This window comes from Opisthorchis viverrini, assembly GCF_000715545.1.
Source record: "Opisthorchis viverrini unplaced genomic scaffold opera_v5_101, whole genome shotgun sequence".
NCBI classification, from domain to species: Eukaryota; Metazoa; Platyhelminthes; class Trematoda; order Opisthorchiida; family Opisthorchiidae; genus Opisthorchis; species Opisthorchis viverrini.
Window position 1 is genome coordinate 912,460 of NW_008751757.1, and position 25,156 is coordinate 937,615.

General features: G+C 45.1%; 2 protein-coding genes across 2 annotated transcripts in view; one reads left to right on the forward strand and one right to left on the reverse strand.

Moving 5' to 3' along the window:
• Positions 1-3,338: 3,338 nt before the first annotated feature.
• T265_05407 (hypothetical protein) overlaps positions 3,339-25,156 on the forward strand; it is a gene marked incomplete at both ends in the record, with an annotated part of 44,738 nt that continues 22,920 nt past the window's right edge. Inside the window, 4 exons of the mRNA XM_009170405.1 lie at positions 3,339-3,410; positions 4,738-4,983; positions 9,868-10,137; positions 16,642-16,956. Of these exons, the coding sequence (XP_009168669.1) occupies positions 3,339-3,410; positions 4,738-4,983; positions 9,868-10,137; positions 16,642-16,956 (903 nt within the window). The remainder of the gene's footprint in view (positions 3,411-4,737; positions 4,984-9,867; positions 10,138-16,641; positions 16,957-25,156) is intronic.
• Positions 17,169-23,225, reverse strand: T265_05408 (hypothetical protein; the record flags this gene model as incomplete). The annotated part of the gene is made up of 3 exons (XM_009170406.1): positions 17,169-17,332; positions 22,881-23,040; positions 23,205-23,225. The coding sequence occupies 3 exons, from the start codon at positions 23,223-23,225 to the stop codon at positions 17,169-17,171; spliced, it is 345 nt and encodes a 114-aa protein (XP_009168670.1).

The following is a 25,156-nucleotide window of genomic DNA, read 5'->3' on the forward strand; positions in this document are numbered from 1 at the left end:
TTCATACACTGGAGTTGGTTGAAACTGTAATGGTCCAGCCCTTGGAAAGTTGGCCAACATTTTGAGATTTGTGGTCATAATGCTCTATCTCCCCCCTAATATGGTCACAAAAGGCCGAGAAAATCTGTTCAGATTCGAGAACGGGTCGTAGTCAGTGTGGGGAAGTCGGTGAAAGTTGTGTAAATCCACATGATGACATTGGATGGGATCTGTTTAGAAACAGAGATAACAAATAGGAGCGGAAAATCTGATGTTGTGATTTCACTTTCGATAACCTGTATCAGCACTGTGACGCGACGAATTTACTCAGGGGAGCCACGACACAATTTTCGATGAAGATATCGTACCTAGCATGGAGAAAAACAGCGAAGCGATACTTCACCTTCTTATCAGTTCCTCCTTCAGCAGCGTTCGGTTCTTTTTCACAACATACATAAGGGATGGAGATTTCTCGAAGTGGGAAAGGTTTACGATTATGGTCATTAATGGCACCGGAGTATCATGAAAATCGAGGTCACATGACTATGATGTTTTACTAACGCAGGACAAATAAACCACAGGAAGTCACCAATAGAGCAGTTCAGAATCGAGTGCAACTCGTTGTCACTGATTCCCTACAGAATCAGGAAGAGACTGATACTTTATTCACTTAATGCTTGTTGCTGAGTGAAATCTGAATTTGGTGCCTCCTTTATCTGACCGGTATCGTTAGGCAGCACTGATCATGCCCATAAAACTTCATACGGCGCATTCGAAAAATCCGAAGTTCGTCGACAGTTCTGTCGACAGTTTGTGTTAAAAAATGACCTGAGTTAACTTTTCTTCTACGAATGGGTGGTCCGGACAAGTTTTGAGGCTGTTGTGATGCCCAGTGAATTTAAGCTTTACTTTTGTGCTACTGCTGGGTATTTGAGCAGTATAGAGACAGCATAAAATTCTGAATGGCTTAGGTCTGTTAGTGGTCTAGTTGTGACGTAATTAAGTTGATTATCAGAAGGTAACAAGCACTAACAAATGTCTGTTTTACTAGAATGTGATGAATACAATAGTTAGGTGCAATGAAAAGAGATACAATGCGAAAAGTGGAATAAGCCAAAAAGTGACCTATCGTTTGAGGACCCTTGTTGATAGTTCCTGAGTGAAGTTCCGGACGCGGGACGAGACTTCTCTGCCGTGTAGCTGCTACACGTGTTTCGTAGTTGTCCGTGAAGACTTGCGGAGCACTTTTGACTTCCTGTCCTGTGCTCTCGAGTGTGTGTGTCGAGCCTAGTTGTATGCCTACTTATTGTGTGCATTGTGGAGAGAGGGGTGTCCCCTCGTGTTTGATACTTGCACAAACATGAAAACAACTTGACCTGATGTATTGAATGAATCCTGGCTTGGTCGCCAGTGGTAGCCGCGTAAGCGAAAATGGCTGGAAGTTTTAATGTACCTGTTGGCGGGTAAGGTTGCAAGTGGGCCAGGAATTGTACGTGGTTTGAACATATCAAGTTCAGTAAGAAGCCCTTGACTTGAGAACACCGGCACCTAATTTAGTGCACACAACTCTGGAACTCTTGAGGAACAGGAGAATGGATCGATACTGAACGGGAAGTCACAATGTGGTTCTAGTGACCTCCTACTAAATAATTATGATAACTTATCCACATAGAACAATCTCGTGAAAGTCGGTATGGATGAATAATAATCATTTTTTGTAAAGTGGATGCTGTGAGTATCATTCAGCACCTCGATTGATTAGGAAGCTAAAGTTGCTCCCTCATGCACAAAAAACAGTAGCTTTGATGAAAAAGAAGTTATGGGCTTCGGTGGTCACCCGGAATCGGTTGATGCATTTACACATTTGCTGCTTAGCAAAATACGAACGGAACATCAGTCTTGAGTTGACTTTTTTGCTGCATGCTGGTTTAAATTACGTCAAAATGAGACATTCTTTGGACTCTTCGAAACGAGACACGTTCGAACCAGCTCACTATAAAATTCGAGCTAGCCAAACAGTCTGATGGAAAATGCAGGCGGTTGCCGGAAAACCACGTTTAGACAAGCAAAAAGTATCGGAAACCGATAAAAGTGGGTAGATTTGCCAATTTATGACAAGAAGTTTTGTCTTGTTCTCGCCTTTTGTTTTGTCTTTTTAGTAAAATGTATCTTATCCTGCACGGGATTAAGCTATCATAGGGAAATATGTTAGAGTTATCGCCCACCTCACCAAATGAATGAATAGAATTGACTGGAACATATTCCTCGACTTGAAGATGTAATCTTGTCTTTGTAGGTTGGGATCTGATCACGCTTTTTTATTACGCCTCTTTGTTTTAGAAAAGCAACCCACAATACTGGTCAGACGTGCGAAGCGTGCTTGGACTAGAATATAGCTGTGAGTGGACTGAATGCACCGTGGAACGAGTGGTACAATGCGGGTTACTTGTGAATAACACAGAACTTTTGCGATACTGGCATCGTGCCATTTACTGGGAGAAGGTCAAAATAAAGTTTGAAAGTCTGCACGAAGAGTGGAAGTCGCTGATGATCAACTTCGTCCGATATGATCGCGAGATGAAGCGACATTTGGCGGTTTCGAGTCTCTGCTCTGAGTTGGTGGAGGAAGCACCTGGGGAAAAGGTGAGTAGCTCGAATCCACTTCGAAAGTTTGGAGCCCTTTGAAACCAAGTGGAACCAGTATAACCTTGTTGATGGATAGCTTTTAAAATCTGTCGGGGGAGGGGTTAAAGTTAGCAGTAAGAAGACAGTTCAGTTCCTTGAAGTGATGACTGTTGAGGTGATTTGTGCAGGCCAAAGCAGACTCAGACTCTAATGCTGAAGTGGAAATTCACATTTTCTTTACTACCTATAGCTTATCAGTAGCCAGAAATTTAAGGCTGCCTTTGGGGCTGCATTCTCTCTCACGTAAGCACACTGCCACAGTCCGAATGAGGGGAATGAAGAGATCCGCGGCAGGATTACTAGGACTGCGTAACGACATCCGAAGTATTAGGTGTGGCATCCAACCATAGGCCAACCAAATTAAATCTACACGTTTTATCACAGAACCATTTGTCTCACGCTGACTGGCTACCCGTGACTGCGTGTGTACCGAACATTCTGACGGTCAGGAGTTCAAACCAGGGGGTAGAAAGAGGAATACACGGCATGCGTGCAGGACCTGCGAAACGTGAACTTACGAGATTTAGAGAGGAGGAGGACCAGCAGGGTGGAGTACACCGTAAGGGAGGATGTGTCATCTCTCCTTGTATAAGGTCGTTTCGCGCGGGTAAACACACATTAGATTAGAGGTGATGGGAACCGCCGATGGGAACTGCCAAGGTGAAAAGTCCTAAATGTTAGAGGTTAGAGCAGTCCCCCCACTGAGTCTCTGCTCTGAGTTGGTGGAGGAAGCACCTGGGGAAAAGGTGAGTAGCTCGAATCCACTTCGAAAGTTTGGAGCCCTTTGAAACCAAGTGGAACCAGTATAACCTTGTTGATGGATAGCTTTTAAAATCTGTCGGGGGAGGGGTTAAAGTTAGCAGTAAGAAGACAATTCAGTTCCTTGGAGTGATGACTGTTGAGGTGATTTGTGCAGGCCAAAGCAGACTCAGACTCTAATGCTGGAGTGGAAATCGACATTTTCTTTACTACCTATAGCTTATCAGTAGCCAGAAATTTAAGGCTGCCTTTGGGGCTGCATTCTCTCTCACGTAAGCACACTGCCACAGTCCGAATGAGGGGAATGAAGAGATCCGCGGCAGGATTACTAGGACTGCGTAACGACATCCGAAGTGTTAGGTGTGGCATCCAACCATAGGCCAACCAAATTAAATCTACACGTTTTATCACAGAACCATTTGTCTCACGCTGACTGGCTACCCGTGACTGCGTGTGTACCGAACATTCTGACGGTCAGGAGTTCAAACCAGGGGGTAGAAAGAGGAATACACGGCATGCGTGCAGGACCTGCGAAACGTGAACTTACGAGATTTAGAGAGGAGGAGGACCAGCAGGGTGGAGTACACCGTAAGGGAGGATGTGTCATCTCTCCTTGTATAAGGTCGTTTCGCGCGGGTAAACACACATTAGATTAGAGGTGATGGGAACCGCCGATGGGAACTGCCAAGGTGAAAAGTCCTAAATGTTAGAGGTTAGAGCAGTCACCCCACTGGTTTACCAGTTGATCGATGGGGGGGGGGGTAAGACAGTGTTCTTAGCAGTGATACCGAAACAGATAGGAGAAGAGCGACCAAGTAGAACATAAGGTTGACGGAAACTCGGGGACTGCGCCTACCTGGTGAGCCCCAAGTATAGCAAAACCGGTCGTGGGCTGTCGAAAAGTTTTCAGCAAACTTGTGAGTAGTTTCCTTTATGAAAGCTGGTGACTGGTTGTGTCCACCTTCTGTATCCACATTGTACACTTAGTGAATGCCGAAAAAGTTAGCACAAAGATGTACCTCAACATAGTTTGGTTTGTATTAACCACGGAACCTTCCGTTGCGATGAACGGCCTTCAGTGGCAAACAGACACCTGGATCTACGCCGAATGAGCAGAGCTGCCGAAATTCCCGTCTTCGGTGAACACCTCAGCAGGACAGCAGAAACTAACCAATCCTCAAGCTAGTCATTTTTGTCGTTTGGTATTCAGTCAGCTCTCTTACACCGAAATCTGTAAAAAGGTTCAAAGGTTACCGAACCGCCTTATACTACCTACCAGGAAAACTGCTGACATGTTTATTTGTACTTCAAAAGGCAGCGGATGTCCGGGATCAGGAATTTCTCAACCCTTGGATTGTTATCAATGCAGACAGCGTGCTGAAGCACGTGCAAACGCTGTCGGAACAACTTCAAATTGTGCTCCAAAGTGCTCCTGGACCGACAAGTTTTGTACAGTTTTGTACACAACGACCGGATTGGATGGTCACAGCAAGTTGCGTTTTAAGCCAATGCAATCAACTTCAGCGGATGCTTACCCAATTTGGGTCTATCCAGGATGACGTAAGTTTCTACGAATGGTTTCATTCACTTAAATCACATTTATTTTGTAAATCAACCGTCAGAATATAGCTGAGAGATGTTTTTTCCTCGCTACAGTGATGCTCAATTTGGAATTGGCTCATATTCAGCAGAAATGGACCAATGTGTTTTAATCAAACATTTACGTAATGAATCCCAAAACTCTCGAATCCGTCACGAATGGACGAACAAATCGTACTCGTCGGTCAACATTCGTCAAAAATAAACCTGTCGGTAGTGTGTACAGACCGGGTAGAAGCTCAGAGGAAGAGTACAGAGAAAAGTCATCACGTGGGGAGCCAGTCAGCACATGATCACGTGATGCACTGTTTGTGAGTGGAGGATGAGCGGTGCTCTATCCTGTCTAAGTGCTAGTCAGTCACGCTGTTATTCACCCGCTGATGGCCAAACGGTCAATTGTTCAAGCTACTAGCTGGAAGGCTGCACGCTGTGGGCGCCCCTGAGCTTCGCCTAGAGTGGTTTCACTTATGGAACGAAATCTCAATAAGTGAAGATCCACAAGCGGCTTTTGCGTAGCCATAAGTTGCCGTGCATGCAAGCGACTGGTGCCAATATAGACCCGAAAGCAAAACACTTGCGGGTGAAAATACAGCGGCTTGTTTGAAGCCGTGAGCATGCACAAAACACAGTCGCACTGGTGACTGTTTACTTTTTATCATTGAGGTGTCGGCATTACCCCTTAGTTGCTTTAGGTTCTGTCACTAGAGTACCGTATAAATGCTATCCGGTCCACCCATTAATGGAAAACCAAGGTGACAGTGGGTAACGACGCTAGGAGAACAATGTTGGGTGTATACTCTTTAAAAAATAGAACAAACTTATTTCGGTTTCAGTTGTCTGTGTTCAACAAGGGCTGGTGAGTACGCAGCCGTCCCTAAATCGATTCTGCTAAGGCGTGTGCATGTTAGTATCTGGCGTTTGAACAGCGCCGTCGCCTTGATAAACACTCGAAGATTCACCCAACACCACAAGATCAGAGAGCAGTATGATCTGCTGCTGTAGACATGTATTACCTGCAGACTACTCAGAAAGAAAGAAGTCCGCCAATCCTCATGGGTCCTCTAGTTGCGCATTCGTCACTAGTGATCGAGGGTGAGGGATTGGAACTCCTGCTTACATGCAATTTAATAAGGCTGCTGATCAGACACTAGTGGCCAACCGGAATAGTATTCACTCATCAGCTGGAAGGCTGCAGGTTTGGGCCTGTCTAGAGACTCATGAGCATTGTTGATGCTCCACAACAAGGTTGGAACAGCTGTTTAGTATTTCCAGGGTTTCAGCTGGTCTTACTGGTGGTCTAAACATTGAGCTGAGTTTCCAGGGTCCTCTCAACTTCCACAGACTCATCATCTATGGTTTTGAGACAGGTAACATCAAATAACGAGCTTATCCTTCCAAACAACAAAGCAAGCGCTCCATTGGGCCGTTGACCAAAGGGAACAACCTAAAAGGTTGCTGAAAGCTCTTTGACAGCACACGGCAAATTCCATTCTTCTTGAGTCTTCCGTGAAAACCTAGTTGATGTGCAAATGAGTGTATTTGTCGCAATCAGTCCAATTCGGGTTCAAGTAGAACCTGATGTTGACGGAAACTTGGAGACTGCGTGCCTACCTGATGAGCCCCAAGAAAGGTGACACCGATCGTGGGCTGTCGAAGAGTTTACAGCAAACTTGTGAATAGTTTCCGGATATTTTATTTGCGAAGCGATCAGTTATAAGGATGGAAGAGTGGAGTGACAGTGTTGTCCTACAGTGGGATTCAGGAAGTGAGAGGAATGGCTGAGCCCGAAAGAGAGATTGCGATTGGTAGACATTCTATCCGGGATCAATAGCGAACATGAAGAAATACACTTATCGGTTGTCAGTAGGAACTGAAAAAGATGGCCTCTCACAGGCATTATGGACTGAACGGACAGTATCTCCGCAGCGAAGCCAACAATGTGGTCATTATACCAGATGTCATCAGGCAAACACAACCCCAGTGTCTGTGTCAAATGGGGATCAAGGAATCGAGTGATTCACTCGAGGGAACCCTGTGAAGAAGTATCCCCGTCCAGGAGACAGTTGTAGCGACACAGACGGTGATCATGGTGATCACCCATCGGCGGGGCCAACATCGAAGAAGCAAAGAGGAATAAACTTCTGAATTTTCATTCGGCTGGTGTGCTTTACACCAGATTACACTAGGATGTCCTCGTCATATATCATTGTCCCAGATTCACCAGTCTATTACACCACATCGCCACATGGGGGGCGGAAATTTTCTGGTTAGCAATGGGTTGCCTTGGCCAAGCATTTGGTCGATAAAAGCGAACGGCACCAGTCCTGGTAACTTAATCGTAACCATGATTTCTGAGATTTTCCATTATCCATCAAATCACTGTTTGTAGTGTGAGGAGATTTGGGAATTTTGTGAAACCAATCTATGCTTAAAAGCCGACAAGTACTGTACAGCTGTTTCATCCTTATTGGGAATCGTCAGCAGTGCGCATCTCGCAAAACTCCGAGGAGTCTCGAACCCGCGACCTTTTTGCAAGTAGTTTGAACGCTTAACCACTTCATTTGCAGAGCGAAACCTCCACAAAATTATCACATCTCCTCACGCTACCAACAACTCCTAAGTATCTCAGTGGAAGAATAAACTCCACTCGATGAGTGAAACCTCTATCTGAAAAGTTGTTGCTCGAGGAGCCAGTCAACACTTGCGACTGCGTGATGTGGATCCTGTAACTGAAGGATCACCGGCGTTATGTCCTAAGTGTCAGTTAGTCACATTGCTGATCAGCCGCTTGTGGCCGAACGGTTAAATGTTCAAATTACTTGCCCGGGGGTCCCTGGTTCGAGACTCCCCAGAGTTTCGCGAGATGCGCACTGCTGATGAATCCCGATAAGGATGGAACAGCTGTACAGTGTTTCTCGGCTTTTCAGCATAGATTGGCTCCACCCACAGGATGAAACCTCCACAGAATCGCTGTTCTTGGGAAAATATCCGACTCAACAACATGACCGTTTTAAAAATACACGCAGTGTTTTGGTAGGGGGACAAATTAGCAGAGGGACTCACAAATTAGCATGGGAGGAAGTCAAGACAGTTTATCACAAAACGGGAATCTTGCTCACTGTAAATAAACCACAGAAAATAAATTGTAGCAAAGAATTTGAAGAAAACCACTCTCCGATCACTATGACCACTGGTTCATTGCGACCCTGAAAATGTTCTGAACCATTGGATTAATATCGGTCTATCGTTCAGCTGAATCATTGCCATGCCAACAGAACGGGACACAGGGGATGGGATACTGCCAGTTTGCCCAAGCCTGGTCGATAGAAAGAGGTCGGGTTCGAACCACGAACCTTCCGGTCGGTAGATTCGTTCGGTAACAAAAAACTGCCAGTCATAAACGAAGTCAAATTTTTTGTATCTGCGGCTGTCTCCTCTTCCATCGTCGAGCCACATTTTCCAATGGGCAACATCAAACAAGTGAGTTTGAATCGATCGATTAATTCGTCAATGATAGACCAGCCCGATCGTTGAGTGAGGCAAAGGCTTCCTGCAATTATGGTTCACTCGTCTACGCAGAGTGAGCATTATTAGGTTGGCTAAAACCAAGCCACAAGTCCCGACAGGCATGACGAAACAATGAGTGCGAATCAGCCAGTCATACACAAGTGAATCTACTAACTTGACCAAGCAGTAGGTCTCTGATAACGAGGCAAGTCAGTTGTGAATCATCGATCGATCCAATCAGCTGACATACTATAGAAATTGGAGTCCCCCTAATTCAGTGGCATCAGTGGTACGTCAGCTATCGATGATAAACGACGATAAGTCTTCGTTTCCGAAAAACTTTGGTGAAAATCGGCAGATTTATTGCTGGGCAACGTTTCGCTTTTGACACAAAAGCTTCGTCAGGCCAAGTGACTAGGTTCCGAGGTTGATCGAGATTGAAGGCGGAAGGAGAACCAATCAGATAGGTCAAGCTAAATCTCTGTTGGGTGTCGGCCGAGGGATTTTAGTGTGTTAGGGTGGGTGAACAAGTGTTGGGTCGATGGGGGAACCCACATGTGTTTGGGTCCAGCCTAGGGTCTAGTTCTTCTTGTTCGGTTCATTTGATGGTTCCTCTTGAACGTCGTTTGAACCTTCTGTCCGTCTGTGTGGATGAGCTAGCGCTAAGATAAGTCTTGTTTGACAGAAGACTTCGAAGTCGTGTGTTTCTGGATGATGAAAATCTGAACTGCACCCGTTAATGGTCACAAAGTTGAAAGGACACACTACTTTAGGCTCGCGTCACGCAAAGTCGATTGTGAGATGGGCTGTCGTCGTAGTTACAACCAGCGCTGGTGCTTTTTTGCATCACGGAGGGTCAGGCGATTCACTTCTGAAGAGGATTCGGCCCGGTCGAACTGTGTGGCATAAAAGAAGGGTTTCGGAGTTGTGAGAACGTAACAATTTCCCAGTTCGACATAGTTTGCTTGATCGTGCTTTTTTGCGTGACTCCGTAGTCAGAAAGTTCGTGACCTTGGTTTACCGAAGATGCTGGTGGAAATTTGGAGGCTGTTCTTAAGAAATATCTTTTGTTTCCTGTGGTCTAGGGAAGCAAGAATGTGGTTGAAGTTTCTGTAGTACGTTAAAGCATACTTTCTTGTGGGCAACTGCACGATTCACGCTGTGGAGATTCATTTTTTTGTTACTAACCAACAGTTGCTTGTTAGTAGTAAAGTGATCATTCCGAAATTTTCACACCTTGGGAGACTGAACTAACCTAATAGACGAAGCATATGGTAGACAAGCGGAACGGTGACACCAAAGAAACTAACAGCTCTACTTTTATCTTGTTTTCTCCAGATAATCTGTTTACTACTTACCCTAACGTCACACGCATGTCTACAAGACGCTGAAGTCGTTACCAGTACCTTGAGAATATTCTACGAATGGATTCAGTCATGTCTCCCAGCACCAGCTGCATTGTTGGAGGTAAACCCTTCAGTAGTCTCTATCTCCACCACAGTGTGGATCCAAGCCATGGGTAGGCAATGGACACAGTTGGAGCAACTGACTGCAACTCTCAAATTTCATCAACATTTGTTCGATCGCATGACGGACAATGCACGGAACGTAAGTTGGTTGAATTTCCCCCTCATTGTCTGGCGAAAATATTTGACATCATGCGTCTCTTGTGTTGCCATTTTTATTCGCTACAAGCGAGGGACGCCAATTCCGAACAAACCATTATGTCCTGTTTTCTCGAATTCGGCGCTTCTTTCGGAACTCCAAAAACGAAAGCCATTTTCGGTAGCGAGCTTGTTTTTCCTGTATTTGTCTATCCAAGAGGGTCGCATATCAAGCTTAGACATATCGGTTATGCCCTGTGCACATTTCTTGTATGGACTAAACATCCCACTCACCGAACAAATGAGTAAATCCATGGTTTGTGAGTGTTGAGGCCAACCATGGAAGCTACATTCAGCGGTACTTGGCCTAGTCGTTGCTGAGAGCACTTCGAACTATCGGGGAGCCGAGTCATTCGATGATAATGTAGTCCATATCCACACCACTTTTGTTTGAATAGCCATCCTCCTGTTCTGGCGTGATTATTCTGGTGAGTCCCCCCTTAGGGGGGGAGGAACTGGGATCAAGTTTCGCTCTTATTGGAGGAGATCAGCAACACATCTGCCATGCGGGGCTAGCGTGTTACCATTGCTCCACCAGCGCATCCGAATTTTACGTCTGAACAGGTGAACGCTTGAGCGACACGATTGCTTGACTGCATTGGCCCAAGCCCTTAGGTGATTGCATTTTATCCCTCGAAGGCGAAATTAAAGTCTTTCGGACCTGTTGAGAAAGCCCAGTGAGTCATCATGAGTCATCACCAATGCGTCTCAGGGTGTTAAAGAGATAGCCAATCAAAAGCCTACGTTTCGGTCGTTAAAGTCACATGATTTTTTGGTTGTTGCTTCCTGAAGGCAAATATGCAGATTAGTTGCAACTGAGACTACGTGCCTGTGTTGGAGACCACTTATAAGTTTGACTACGCACCTGAACAACAAGTAAGGGAAGACAGCACTTTCGGCTGTCTTCCGTCGTAGCTATTGGGTAGAAAATAGACACGGGGGCAGTCGGCCCATCCGCGCCTATTAGGTCAGTTCACCGGTAAAAAATTCACATTGAAACAGACTAATCCTCTCATTTGCAGATCAATCTGGGTTCAAGTAAAACATAAGGTTGACGGAAACTCGGGGACTGCGCCTACCTGATGAGTCCCAAGAAGGGTGAAATCGATCGTGGGCTGTCGAAGAGTTTTCATTGGTTGTTCTTCACTCGTCCTTGACAGATGCGTTATAGTCTTCGTACCACTTTTTTTCACCCGCTTGTGCGTGACAGAAATCAATAGATCGGCCGGTTCGCACGTTCCTTGACTTTTTCTGGCAGAGTGGCCAAGCGCACCAGGCTATCAATCGGCCATCCAGACCGGGTTTCACGGCAATAAGAAAGCATTAAGGAGACTGTGGTTCACAACAAAGGTTATTGTTAGTTGTCTCACGACCGATTGCATGAATTTTGGGGCAAGTGGGCAGCCTTGTTTTTTGTTTTGAGGGCTCGTGAGTTTTGCTTGGATTTTTATTGGAACTAAACCGTTTATGTTGATGACCGACCTCTTCCGAGTGATTACCACACATCACTAACTTGGCGTGTCCAGTGCTGTTGGTTCTCCGCCCCGTATTCTGCTCATGCCAGGATGCTTGACGATTCCCAATGCATTAGTGTTTAGTCGTGAATTCTAGTCCCAACTTAAAACTTTATCTCTTTTCAAGTCTATTTTGTGTCTCGGCTTTTTGTGCCGCTCAGTGTCCCTCTGTGTTCCCTTGCGATCTGTTTATTCCGTCTTTTCGTTCAAAGTGGATCTTACAGGACGTTGTTTAAATTTGCAGGATCTCTTTCCGGTTTCGGCGGGGGAGGGGAGGTGGAGGGAGGCAATGCTTCAAATACACAAGTACAGATTCTGATACCCCTAGTTGCTCTCAGTTTGTCCCAACCCACTGCTTAGTGGGTGAGGATCGGGCAAGGGCTGCACAACGTATACAAGATTGGTGGCAGACTAGAGAGCACCGAGCCTCAGAAACCAACGTACAGTGATGATATCTCTTCCAAAGCAGCATTCGTTAGTGCAGTCTCATCAATATTTGGCTCAGCAAACAGCAGTCCAGTGTATATCCAGCTTGTATGGCGGGGCGCTCGAGACTACTGTTACCTCATAGTAATCACCCTGGGATCCATAAGAAGCCGTGTGGAATTTCTTCAAGTCTAGATGCGTACGGACGACTAATGTCCTAGAAACAACAGCCGCGAAGCCGGTGCGCCTGCAAGTCAACTGTTTGTCTCAGTGTTTATTTAGCCCAATAGCGGTACAAAGTCCGTACATCGTATACACACCAGAATATGATCGTTCATCACTCCCAAACTGTTCAAAAATACACACTATGTTATCACCTTTCGGCTCGTGATAACGTCAGCCGACCGGTGGTTTGATGTCAACCATTTCCTGAAGTCAATGGTTCCTTCACCCGCTCTGCAGTAACAGTGAGAGCAGCAGCTGGAAGGAAGAATGGACTTTCGCTTACAATCTACGGTTTGTAAAGCACATTTTTGCTGAATATGTGACGCAATATTGTGGTGTCTCAGGATTTTGGATACTAATTTCCTCAAGTTGAAGGAATATACGGGTCGTAGGAAAAAGAGATTACCAGATTCGTCGGAATGGTGAGGAGGAGTAATTTGCGGGGCCTTATTAGAAGAGACAAAATGTGTTGCCAGTCTTTACTCACGGATTACACAGACTGACAATGAACACTTGAGAAATCGAGCAAACTGAAAAGAAGGTTCAATACGACTTTGTAGATAGTCGGGCATGATGGAACTACTAATACTGATTCTCATTATCATCATCATCATCATCGTCATCATCTAACCATTGGCCTACCTAATATGAGAGACTCTGTGAGTGTAGCTCAATGGATCGCTGAGGTGAGCAAACCGTCACACCACCGTAAGGTCCAGTCTCTTCGTAGAATACTGATTCTACTAGCGACCAACACAGCGAAGATGGAAGTGTGCCCTTTGACATACTGTTGGGTAGTCTGTCACACAGCACCTAACATGGTATTCAACACTTCGATCGTCCGGACCAGTTCTTTTGAACTAATTTCTGTGGGACTCAGCTGAAATTCACGCTAGTGTTCGTCATGACCACTGTAATTTGTAAGTGAGTGTTCCCGCGCAATGTGCTTATATACCCGCAATATACATTAGTTAAAGCACAAGGTGAAACTGGTAGAGGATCAGGAGCCAGGCCTGTCTGATGGGCCTAGGAAGGACGAAACTGGTAGTGGTAAATGTAGGTGACGAGTGTGGAAGGATTACAGCAGAATATTAGATAAAACGAAGGAAGCGTTCCATTCGAAGTCATGACACCAACAGTTCCAGTCAGAGAAGATGAATCCCGAAGTATGTAAGAAACACGTGTGTAAGGAACAACAACCGAGGAAAGGACAAGCGGTGCTGAATGTTTTTCAAGGCGCGGTAAGCGCTAGCCTATTCAAGTCTCGCCCGTCAGGCACCAGGCATCTGTCATACTAGGTGTGGTGTATGATTCAATGGCAAGAACGTACACTCAAAGCAATATACCACGCATAAAAGTGTTCTAAGTACACAGAGAGCCTACAACGGTAAGCAAACACCAGTCACTGACTGTGACCTTAGGAAGTCCAAGTCCAATAACAGCCTTGGCGAATTGAGGAAAAAAGACCAACTACTGACCAAGCTACCTGAGCTACCAACATTCTCCTCAATGACAAACTTATTTCCCTAATACCTGGAAAAATTTCCACAATATTCTTTCCATTTTTGTCCTATTACGTGGATTAGCACTGGACGGTTACTTCCATTAGTTCTGGGTACTTGGTGTCCACCTATTTACTACGAGTAACCAGAAGGTTGGCAATTCAGTACAGAGGAGTCATTGTACACAGTGACAGCGAAGAAAGTGTGTATCATGGAGTGAAATCTGTAAATTAATCAATGAACTTCTGTTCAGTCCGACAATGGACAATTTCACCAGATACCTCGATTGGCTGAAAATGGCAGAACGGGTAGTGGAGCGTTAAGCGTTTTTTTTGGCAACTTTATGATATGTTTTGCATACTCACATGACTCTCGTTTGAACACTCGTCCTCCTATCCTGACAGTCATTCGGGTGAGTCCACACCAAGCGGTAGAAGCACTGGACTCGTGTTTCGCTCTTATTAGAAATGAACGTTTGTTCAAATGAGAGTCATGTGAGCGTGTATTCTACATAATCCCGCAAGCAGCAACAGTTGAAACAAAAAAAATGTTCGCTGAGCTGGGCAATGTGATTGCAAACGCTTCATCACCAATCAAGGTGACATCATCAGTGCGTTATTGGGGAGCGTAGATTGTAACGACCGTTTCGAATTCTTGAGCAACGAGCACCAAGGTTAGCAACCAAACCGGCAAAACTCCGAACGAATGGCTACGCAAATGTGCTGTACTATAAAAAATGAAAGTAGTTACACGGAATACAAAATTACAAACCTCAACGGTTTTCGACAAACGGTGAGGTACTCCAAAAGGCGAGCAAAGCCGATATGGATCAACAGTCAACGCGTGACCGAAACCGCTTCTCAAACTCATGAATTGAAACAATATATACCTGCCCAAGGTTTTGGTACAAAAATAGTATAATCAAAGCGGTAAAAACGATTTGCGCGGTAAAGAAAACGGAAAATATGGATGTCTTGCAAAACTGAAATAGAGTTCAATTCCACCAGTTCAAAAAGGGCGGTCCCTTTGAATTGTTAACCGGGAAGGCAGTCATACAAGATTGGAGGCAATTTTAAATATATATGAAGTTGCAACACTGCGGTCGGTGCCGGTGGAGTAACCTTTGTCCCTCCGAGTTCCGGCTTGTGACCTTTATTGATTTGACTCCAAGGGGTTCCTTGTTTTCCTGTTCGTGAATCCAATATTCGGCCCCCCTTGAGTGTTCCGGTTGAGACGGTTGTGCGTAGCAGTGCGTAAAGTGGATCCACACTTTACACTACTCAATGCACAACCACCAACCCACCGCTACACATTACTACGCTCCCCAATAAAGCACTGGTGATATCACCTCGATTGGTGATGAAACGTTTGCAATCAAATTGCCCAGCTCAGCGAACAACCCAACGACCATCTACGCTACCTGAGCTACCGACATTTTCCTCTATAGAAAAACAAAAGAATGCTCCTGAAAAATTAGGCACACCAATCACATCGCTGAAGCGTGAACAAGTTTGGCTGAGTGGATGTGAATATTCTGATGCGTCCAACGTGCACCGGTGGAGTAGTGGTAACACGGTCACCTTGCATATTAGAGTGTAGAGTTCGAGCCCCGGCATAGCCATATGCAGCATAATGAGAACGAGTGCGGTGCTTCTCCCCTTTGGTGTGGACTCACCACAATGATTACGCTAGGACAGGAAGGCGAGTGTTCTAGACGATTCGTGGGTATGCATTTTACAAAATCCCACAGCCACCAACATCTGAACCATGGAAGGGCATTTTCGACTGAAAAATCAAGTGTTCATTGGGTTCATTGGGTTCGAACCATGCGTCAAACACTCTAGGAATTCGATTGGTTGCAAACGGTTGCGCACTCAATAGGGGATTTACGCGATCCTCACAGACGAGCTGAGAGCTATCAAGCCTGGCTCGCAGTGTGGTGTGAAAGTCTCATGTTTACCTCCAGCCTCAACATCCACTGATCGATCCTGTCGAATTCACTAGCCGGGCCCAAAACTGAGCGATTTGCTTTTTTCAGTTCTCACCACATCTTTGTCTTCTATAAAGCCTCGCTACCATTTTCTGAAATACTAGGACCATTAGCGAAAAACACTCATTTGCGAACCAATTTGGTTTTGCGAGAGACTCACCTGGAACCCAGCTGAATCTCTGGTTTGTGATGTTTCCAGGCAACTGAATGTGCTGCACCAGGTCGCCTCATGTTTCAGTCGCTACGATTTCGAGATATCGTGATACATGTAATTTCGCAACGCACTACTCATAAGGTTGCTGAAACTCCATCGACAGTCCACGACCGGTTTCGCCCTTCTTGGCTCATCAGGTAGGCGCAGTCCCCGGTTTTCCGTCAACTTTATGTTCCTCTTGAACCCAAATTGCACGAAATTAGCGAATATGCACTCATTTGCAAACTAATTTGGTTTTGCGAGAGTCTCACCTAAAACCCAGCTGAATCTCTCGTTTGTGACGTTTAGACGATCAGGGTTCAGGTTCCGATCTCACGTCGTAACCAGATGTTTCATCTACATAGACTTGAAACGTAGTTTATTTTGGTACATTTTTAACTTACGTAGGCACAGTGGGGTAAGACAATTGTACCATCTGTTCTGGTGTTTTGCTTATGTTCTGCATCGCACTGATCCATTCGTTTTCAACCTGTCACAGGTTCTACCCACTTATAACTAATCGGTAATCACGATAGTGGAGGTCAGTATGAAAGCCCTGCTCAGTTCCCTCTCAATGGTTGCACACTTTCCTTTGCAGATCTACCCCCCACTCTCCTTGTTACCTGACATGATCGTCAGACAGACGATTGGAAGCTGGCAAATGCTGAATCGAAAATTTCGCTCCATATCTGTATTCACTGTTGGACAGAACACGGGTGAAAAGTGGAACATGTCTGAACACGTGTGTGATCGATGCGTTGGGTGTGATCCGTTATCTCCTAGGGACGGACAGTGCGAGGAATGCCTGAGGGAGTACTTCCTTCGAACCCGCTTGCAGCAATGGACACGTTCTTTATTTCCGTTTGTGAAGGAGCTAGTTATGGGTGAGAGACAAGTTGGTGCCCGATGGACGGTGAGTTGAAATCCGTCTCACCCGAAACACAATCAGATAACTCATTGGAGTTTGGAGATGAGGGTCCACAAACCACAAATCAAACACATATTCAGCGAATATACACTCATTTACAAACTAATTTGGTTTTTTTCGAGAGACTCACCTGGAACCAAGCTGAATTTCTCGTTTATGATGTTCTCAGGCAACTGAATGTGCTGCACCAGGCCGCCTCATGTTTCAGTCGCTACGATATTTGAAATATCGCGATACATGTATATCTTTGTAATGTACTGCTCATGGATTTTCAGCAACCTTATGAGTAGTACATTACAAAGAATCACATTCATTTTGATTGTGCCTCCTTTGCGGGTATTTATAAAACTTATCTCTTGGCCTTAATACCGGCCTAAAAATAAAAAAATTAATCATTCAGCTGTAACACAAATTTATCTAATTGCCACGCCACCCAAAGTAAGTACGAGGGCTGGGGTTCCGCCAGTTTGCCTAGGCAGGGGAGGTCGAACCACGGACCTTCCGGTCAGTAAATTCGCGCTCTAGCAACCTACCACCTCGGCCCAGCCTGAATTCACCCAGATACTTTTATGAGAACACATTTTCTGAGGAATTCGCTTCCTGTCCAAATGGAATCTTGAATTCCGGTTGGCGTTGCGCCCATCTCAGATTCTGAAGATCCATGAAGTTTGCAATGGCTGGATTATTCTTGTTTCTGTCTGGACTTTTCCACAGGACTGTGAGGTTCTTGAAAAGCATCATAAAAGCTACCAAGCAGATGACAACACAGTGACCTGATGTGGCCAGTTAGTGGTTTAGGCGTACAGATGTCAAGAAAAATCGATCAGCTACAGCACCCTTTTGGTGCCGAACTGCCATGTCGAAGGAAGCACGAGGGCTGGGATGCTGCCAGCTTGCCCAAGCCTAGACAAGGGAGGTTGAGAGGCAGATGTCGGGCTCGAACCACAGACCTTCCGATCAGTAAATTCGCTCTCTAACCACTTGGGACATCTAGCCCCTAATCAACCTGTCAATCCTATAAGGACCTCCCACCGCATTAGTTAATCTGTTTTCCGAGGCTTGTTTATTCGATGTACAAATATTTGCGTAGAATGATTTTTAAAAATATGAAAATGCCTGAGAGATGAACCAAACGAATAAAGCATCCAAATACCGTTACGCCACCACCTCAGATTGAAAGTACTCTGGCTCTTTCATGTTCGGCAAACCTCTCTGTTTAGATTGAGACCAGAGTATCCACTCCAGAAGACGAAGAGAGGATCCCATATGCAACGTGTCGAACCGTTTTGTAGATGAATCCACCTTTTTCTGTTGTTGGCTTTGAGTTGTTATTTGTTTGAACGTTCCCAATTGAGAGTTGATCTTTCAGATGAAGTCACCCTACTTCGTCCTTGTTGAAAATCATCGTAGAGCGCATCTCTCGAAACTCAGAGCGCTCTTCGAACTCACAATCTCCCGGACAGTAGCTGAAGACCACGATGTTTATCCACGAGCGGCTGATCAGCAATATGATTGGCTTTGAAAGGACATAGCACTGCTCATCCTCCAATTAAGGGATCCACATCAAGTGGTGGTCCCCTGTTGACTGGCTTCCCGAATTCCCCATCACTAGAGACAGAGAATAATTCTTCTTGAAAAAGGACAACGAGTTCGGTCTTTTTATGCAGGGACGGAGTCTTTGTGGAGGGACAAGCGAGCGCTATTCACAGTTTTTTTCGGGTGAATCAGAATGGTCATAACCAAAGGAAACGCCGCTCGATAGAGGTGGTAGATTCTGTGGTGACCACTTTCAGCTATTCTGTCAAAGACTGTGAGCCCACCAATCTCCCCCCTTGTTAGTGGCGTAGGCACAGCTGGTGACAGACAAAGTAGAACCCCTGAAGATCATAGTGGCTTTTCAATGACGACCAACGATAGATAGCTGGTATCCGAATAGGATTCACCGTCCAGTAGTGATAAAACCAATGGATACCTACGCACAGTTGGAGAGTCACAAACGGTTTGCTCGAAGTCAGATTCGGCAATGCGCGCAAGGCATTAGCGCCAATGTGGACCGAAAAGAGTAAGATAAGCGGACGAACATGAAGACGTTCGTTGCGTAGGGTCAGCCGGCACAAACACGATGTTATGACAATGGGCACCGCCATCAGGGTCAGGGGTCAGACCAATCGATTAAAGCACTATCCCTTTGGATTTGAAGGTCATATTGATTTAAACAACAAATTCAAACTGTTGCGGAATTTGTGGAGTCGCTTTTACAACATTTGCCTGAAGTTGATCAATGAATGATTGGAGTCAATGAACATCCAGGAAAGTTCAAGAAGACGCGTTCAGGAGAAGATGGATGTCCAGTTTTTGTAAATAAGTTGCAAATGAGAATTTTGCTTCCCTGTCCAATGGTCTGTAACCGATCAGTTGGCATTTTCTGACAAATAACTCCGCAGCGGACGCCGTCTTTCTTTCATCAGTAGTGTATTACGTCAGAAAAAAATCAGCCAAATGCAGTCACAACCCCCAATCTGCGTCTGGACAAGTCTTGCTGCCGATTAATTGTGCCGTAGCCGGTTCGGTGGGACCATCTTGAATACGCCCAATAAGACCGAGAAATAAGTCTGGATTCCTCAGAAATTTAGGCAACACATTTGAAGAGTTGCTCGAAAACATTCACCATAGAATTGAGTTGTGAGTTTTATTCTCTGGACATTTTCAGGTTTCCGGTTTCGTCACGCAGTCGGGCGAAAATTTAGAGTTTTCGCAACCACTGACATCGACGATGTGTTCGGCCGCACACTGGTTCGCTATCTTTCACTCGTGTTATTGCACACTGGTTCGCTGTCTTTCATTCATCTTACCTGCGCACCCTCATGCATTTGACTTCAAAATGCCGGGAAGATGCCGAAACAACTGTCACTGGTCAAGGCTTCAACAGTGTCGCCGGTGTTCCTTTGATCTGCCTGCAGCTTGCTCAAAGACTGAATGCCTGGCAGGAAATGGAGAGTTGCCTTCTTGGACATCACAAGACTCTGCAGCTTTTGGAAAGATTACAGTAGGTTATTTGGTCAACTACCAGTTACCATTCTATTGATACAGTGCATTCAGGGGAGAATCAACCACAAGCAACCCTTTGTTACCCGTTTTTACGTCTAGGTGATGGCATAAGCTTTCTTCCTATTGGTTGGAATTGTCATCCAATCACGTCCTGGCCCAGATGAATCTGCAACGGCGCAAGCGCGGTCTCCGGTCTGAAAGCTTGTCTGATGTAGACATTAGTCAGTTAAACTGCATCGTTGTTGGGGCTTCAAAGCTCCGTCTTAACAGACTGAATTGTAAAAAAATGCTTATTCTTTGATGGCGTTAGAATTGACACTTCATACAAACAAAACGGTGTAGCCGTGTGTATCCAAGGTGGGACGCCCCATTCTGGCAACCGGTACACTCTACCGTTCACCATTCGGTCTGACGCTCTTATGTTTGCACTTTTTAATTTGTGTTCGATGCGGCTCAGTGAAAACCGTGTGCTTGAGATTCTATTAGCACGGATTTCGGTGTCAGACTATTCGGGCACCGAACACCAGTCCAAGTCACATGACGTTTTGGTTGGGTTGTTTCAACCGTTTAACTGTTTTCACAGTGAATAACTGTATAAATCGAAGAAAAATAATGAAAAAACACTGACAATACAGCGTGAAGCTATTCTGCGATTTCCTGAAACAGAAATTCACACCAAAAATGGCATTTAATCTATCAGACAAGGACATACACAGAACTTTGCTTCGAGAAACCGTGACTGCTCCGGTAGAGATCACTCATGGGACCTGCTCCTATTTGTCCGTTCTTGGAGGAGATCCCTGTTCAAGGGGGCTATCAAATCCCTAGTTTTATGTAACGAGCGAGTGGATCTTCAGTCAGAAAGCCTATTGACGTTTATTGTCTCCCTACACTCGATTGTTTTTTAAGTACGATTCTTACACAATAGTCAATAAACATGAATTCCCAATGGGTGCCTGATGGTCCCTTTCTTTTTTCGTTAAGTCCCACTAACTGATAAAAGTACTTTTGAGCTCATCCCGTGATCTTTGAATTAGTCTGTTACAACTCGAAATTCAGTGTTTGGTCTTCCTTTCAAGCAATATCTTGGTCGTCTTCTGATTTAAAATCACCCAAGTAACCCTGTTCACAATAAATTAGCTGAACTAGGTAAGCCAAGGTTGGCTAGTTAGTCAACTGTCACGTTTAGGTTGTAGTCAGACGCAGTTCAACAATCTGTTTCCTTGGATGTTGGTGAAAAGCACCGTCGAATCTCCCATGTGGACGAAACCAGCTTGAGTGGTTAACAATTTGTCGGAATTTTTTCAGGCTTGGATTACCAGGTTAGTCAACTTGCATTTCATTTAGAGACAAAACCTCTTTGAAGCTAGATTTGTTAGTCTAAGCGTTACAAATGACGTGTTTGTGATAAACGGGCCGGCCTGCTATCATTAGAGCCTGAGGGATATTAAGGGTAGAATATTCCAATCTACACTAGCGAGCGCAATTCAATCAAGCAATCGATGGTGCCTAGTTGCCACGTGATCCGAAGGCGGTCAGAACGCGTCATGCTGCCCAAGCCCGAGCAGAGGAAGCCGAGATTTCGGGGTTAGGTCCGAGCTACAGATCTCCCAGTCAGTAAGTGTGTGCCCTAACTAGTGATCCTGATCTGGTTTCTGTGTGGTGGCTAACGCCGATTGACTACTCACGAATTCGCAGTAACATGACTATCCGAGTGAATTATAAAACGGGGCGGCATGGTCGATCTGGTGCCGTACACGTGAAATGGTTCTTTTGCGTCGCGGAATCTTCCGCCCCTCGAGTACGTATGTCCCGATAATAGATGAGGCTTTCCGTAATTCTCAGTTTTTCCTCCACCCCCAACCAGTGACATCATTTTGTTCTTCCTGAGTACCCTTTCGCTTGACATCAGACCACTCATCTGTTACCGCAACTTGAAATGTTGCACCCAAACAACTAAAAAGGAAAAATCGTTCCTTTGTTTCAGCGGGAGACTTCAGAGCAAACTGGATGTATTTGCCAGGTTTTTGCGGACGCCCGATTCACAGTCGATTTTGGAGAATCACAAATACAAGGCACTATGCAGCACTGTTCTGGAAATGATTTGTGCCGTGAAATGTAAGTGATTTCAAGATTACAATGATTGGAAAGCAGCCAAGCTTATATTTTTTTTGACGACTTTTTTTCGGTCAACTCGGTTGGCTCTGAGATTGTAACAGACATCATACGAGCGTTTTTTCCACCATTTCTTCGTCCGTATTGTTTGAATTACTGAGTAAAGTTTCATTTCATGTTCCACAGGTTTAACTGATGACCAATCAGTCGACCGGAATTCCTTTGCCTGGTTGCAACTGTTCAAGCACAGACTGACAGTTCATCAAGACTCTTCCACAGCCTCGATAATAGTATGCCATATGCATACAAATCACGTATTCAACTGGGATTTCAACAACCAACTAGATGCCAATGAAGAGTTTCTCGTCCCACCAGCCCCGAATTCTAGAGAACTGATTCTACTGGGATCGGCTGTGGCAACGATGTCTGTGAGTTTGCCACCATATACGATATTTTATTACTTGCGTGTATCTGAAGAATACTCATTGCGGTACCTATTCACATGGCTGGAAAGATGCTAAACTTAAAAGTCACACCTTTACTACAGTCAAAAGGTCAGTAATATCTCTGATTTCTTAACTGATGGCCTCGCTGACTTTAGGGACTAGAATCGACCTATCGATGAAAAGAAATCAAAGGTATCATAAAACCTCTACTGTCCTCGATAAGGAACTTTCTGCAGTGAACTATTGGCTCTGGAGTGCATTTTCAGTTCCTCGTAGGCTTTCTTAATGCCTTCCTAATACCGTGAACCCGTGTCTGAATGAGCGCTCGATAGCCTGATGCGCTTAGCCAAACAGGACAGCCAATGAATGTGCGAATCAGCTGATCTATTGAGCGCTGACGCGTACAGGCCTGTCGCGTGCAGCCGAAAATGGGCTGCTTATACAGCTCACATGGAAAGTTCTAGGCGGGCCAAAAAGTGATACTAAAAATAGGATGCATCTGTCGAGGACAAGTGAAGAACGACCAATTAAATCTGTCCCAACGAAAACGGTGATTCGATTGACAGTTGTGTAGTCCAATTACGTTCGGAGCCGGTTCTCTTAATATTTATTGATACAGCTCACCTGAGAATCGGAGATAAACATTTGAACCGGATGGGGGACGCTAAGTAGAGCCCCATCCGTCAAAGGACTACGTGCCTGTGTTGTGGATTATTTCTCGTGATACCCGTGATACCGATCCGCAAACTTTTTGACGAATGTACTCAAGCTGAACAGTAATCACGATTCGAACGATCGATGCTACCGGTCAATGTTGACCACTCCCCCGCTGTGCGCACGTAGGTGCGTATGCGCATGCGTATCCACATACTTAGACTGCAAATAGTATGCCCCAGAAGTTTGTAAACATAACCCGATCCTAGCGAATATACGCTCATTTGCAAACTAATTTGGTTTTGCGAGAGATTCACCTGGAACCCAGCTGAATCTCTCACTTGTGATGTTTCCAGGCAACCGAATGTGCTGTACCAGGCCGCCTCGTGTTTCAGTCGCTACGATATTCGAGATATCGCGATACATGCATATCTTTGTTTTGGTACGATATTCGAGATATCGCAGTGAAATCCGAATTGATTTGCAAATGAGTGTGTTTCTCAAAAACAGTCTATTTTGGGTTCAATTAGAACATAAGGTTGAAGGAAACTCGGAGACTGCGCCTACCTGATGAGCCCCAAAAAAGGACGAAACCGGTTGTGGGCTGTCAACGGATTTTCAGCAACCTTATGAGTAGTACATTACAAAGATAATCCGATCCTTATATTCACATACTGCTGGGCGGATGAGAGTGTATGGTGAGCTCTCCAAAAGCTTCCCTACAAAATGTGGGGTCAGACAAGGATGTCCACTCTCTCCATTCTTGTTCAACTTCGCAAGTGATGAAATAATGAGGCGAACACTCGACGGTATTCAAAATCCAGGCGTGAAAGAGATCACAAAGGGTTTGGGTGTTGTTGGCGTTGTAAGCCTTTCAAGATGGGGTTCCCGTGACGCCGTCTGTGCTTGGCTGGAGACGTTGCAAGAAACGGCGGCTAATCGATGTCAGTGGCGTTCTTGCTGTCAGTTTCTTTCAAGACTGTCTGATTGAGCGGTGCGAGGTGTAGGCACCTCAGAATGCTTGACATAGGCCAGTACTAGATCCCTCCCTCACCCACTCTTTTCGCTCTTCTTTTCACCCTAGGGCTTCTTGGTTGTGCGGCCAACACTGATGTTGCTGTCTTTGATGATGTTGATGATGATGATGATGATTCAAGAGTTGGTTGCCGATGTGTTTTAACTTGACTTTTGAGAGTGGAGCCATGCTTGTTTGCTGCCCGAGAGCATGAACTATTAGCCGTTCCCCTGTCCGCGGTGCGGCAAATCAACTGAGGGAAAAGCGACCGTACTTATATGGGGAAGCATCGCCGTTCTGAATTCGGTCACTCACCACGTGAGCGTTGCGGTGGGGGAAATGAAACTAGATGTGTCCTCTCTTTGGATGGCACAACCTGTAAACAAGGGTCAGTATGTATCAGAATAAAAAGTTGCTCTGAGGACAATGGAATCATACACTACTACCTAAGTGGAGTTTAGTGCGTTACCACCTAGTTGTAATCCGTGAAGTGAAGCCCGAAAATAGGGATCATGATATAAAGCAAACAGAAAGTTGTTTGGTTACCAAATTTTCAGGGGTCTTCAAAAAAAAACAAGCGTTTCTTGTAGAGTGCCTGAAAATTGCACATAGCTTGGTGTAGTAACCGGCAAGGACAGTTTGGTCCTTCGGATGGGTGCCGCTTACTGCGCGTCACCAACCAATTTTAGAAGTTTATCCTCAAGAAAACAGCTAATTTTGAATACTACTAAAACAACCTACCACAGTAAAATCTATCCTGGAAAAGGATCTACTAAAGTGTTCTTTGTTAGCCACGATTTCATGGGAGAGAGCCAAACACAAGTCCCGATTTCCCCAGGCTAGATCAAATATCTTTTTTCCTTGGATTGGGTTTTTACGTTACTTTTTTTCCTGATAAACGTATATG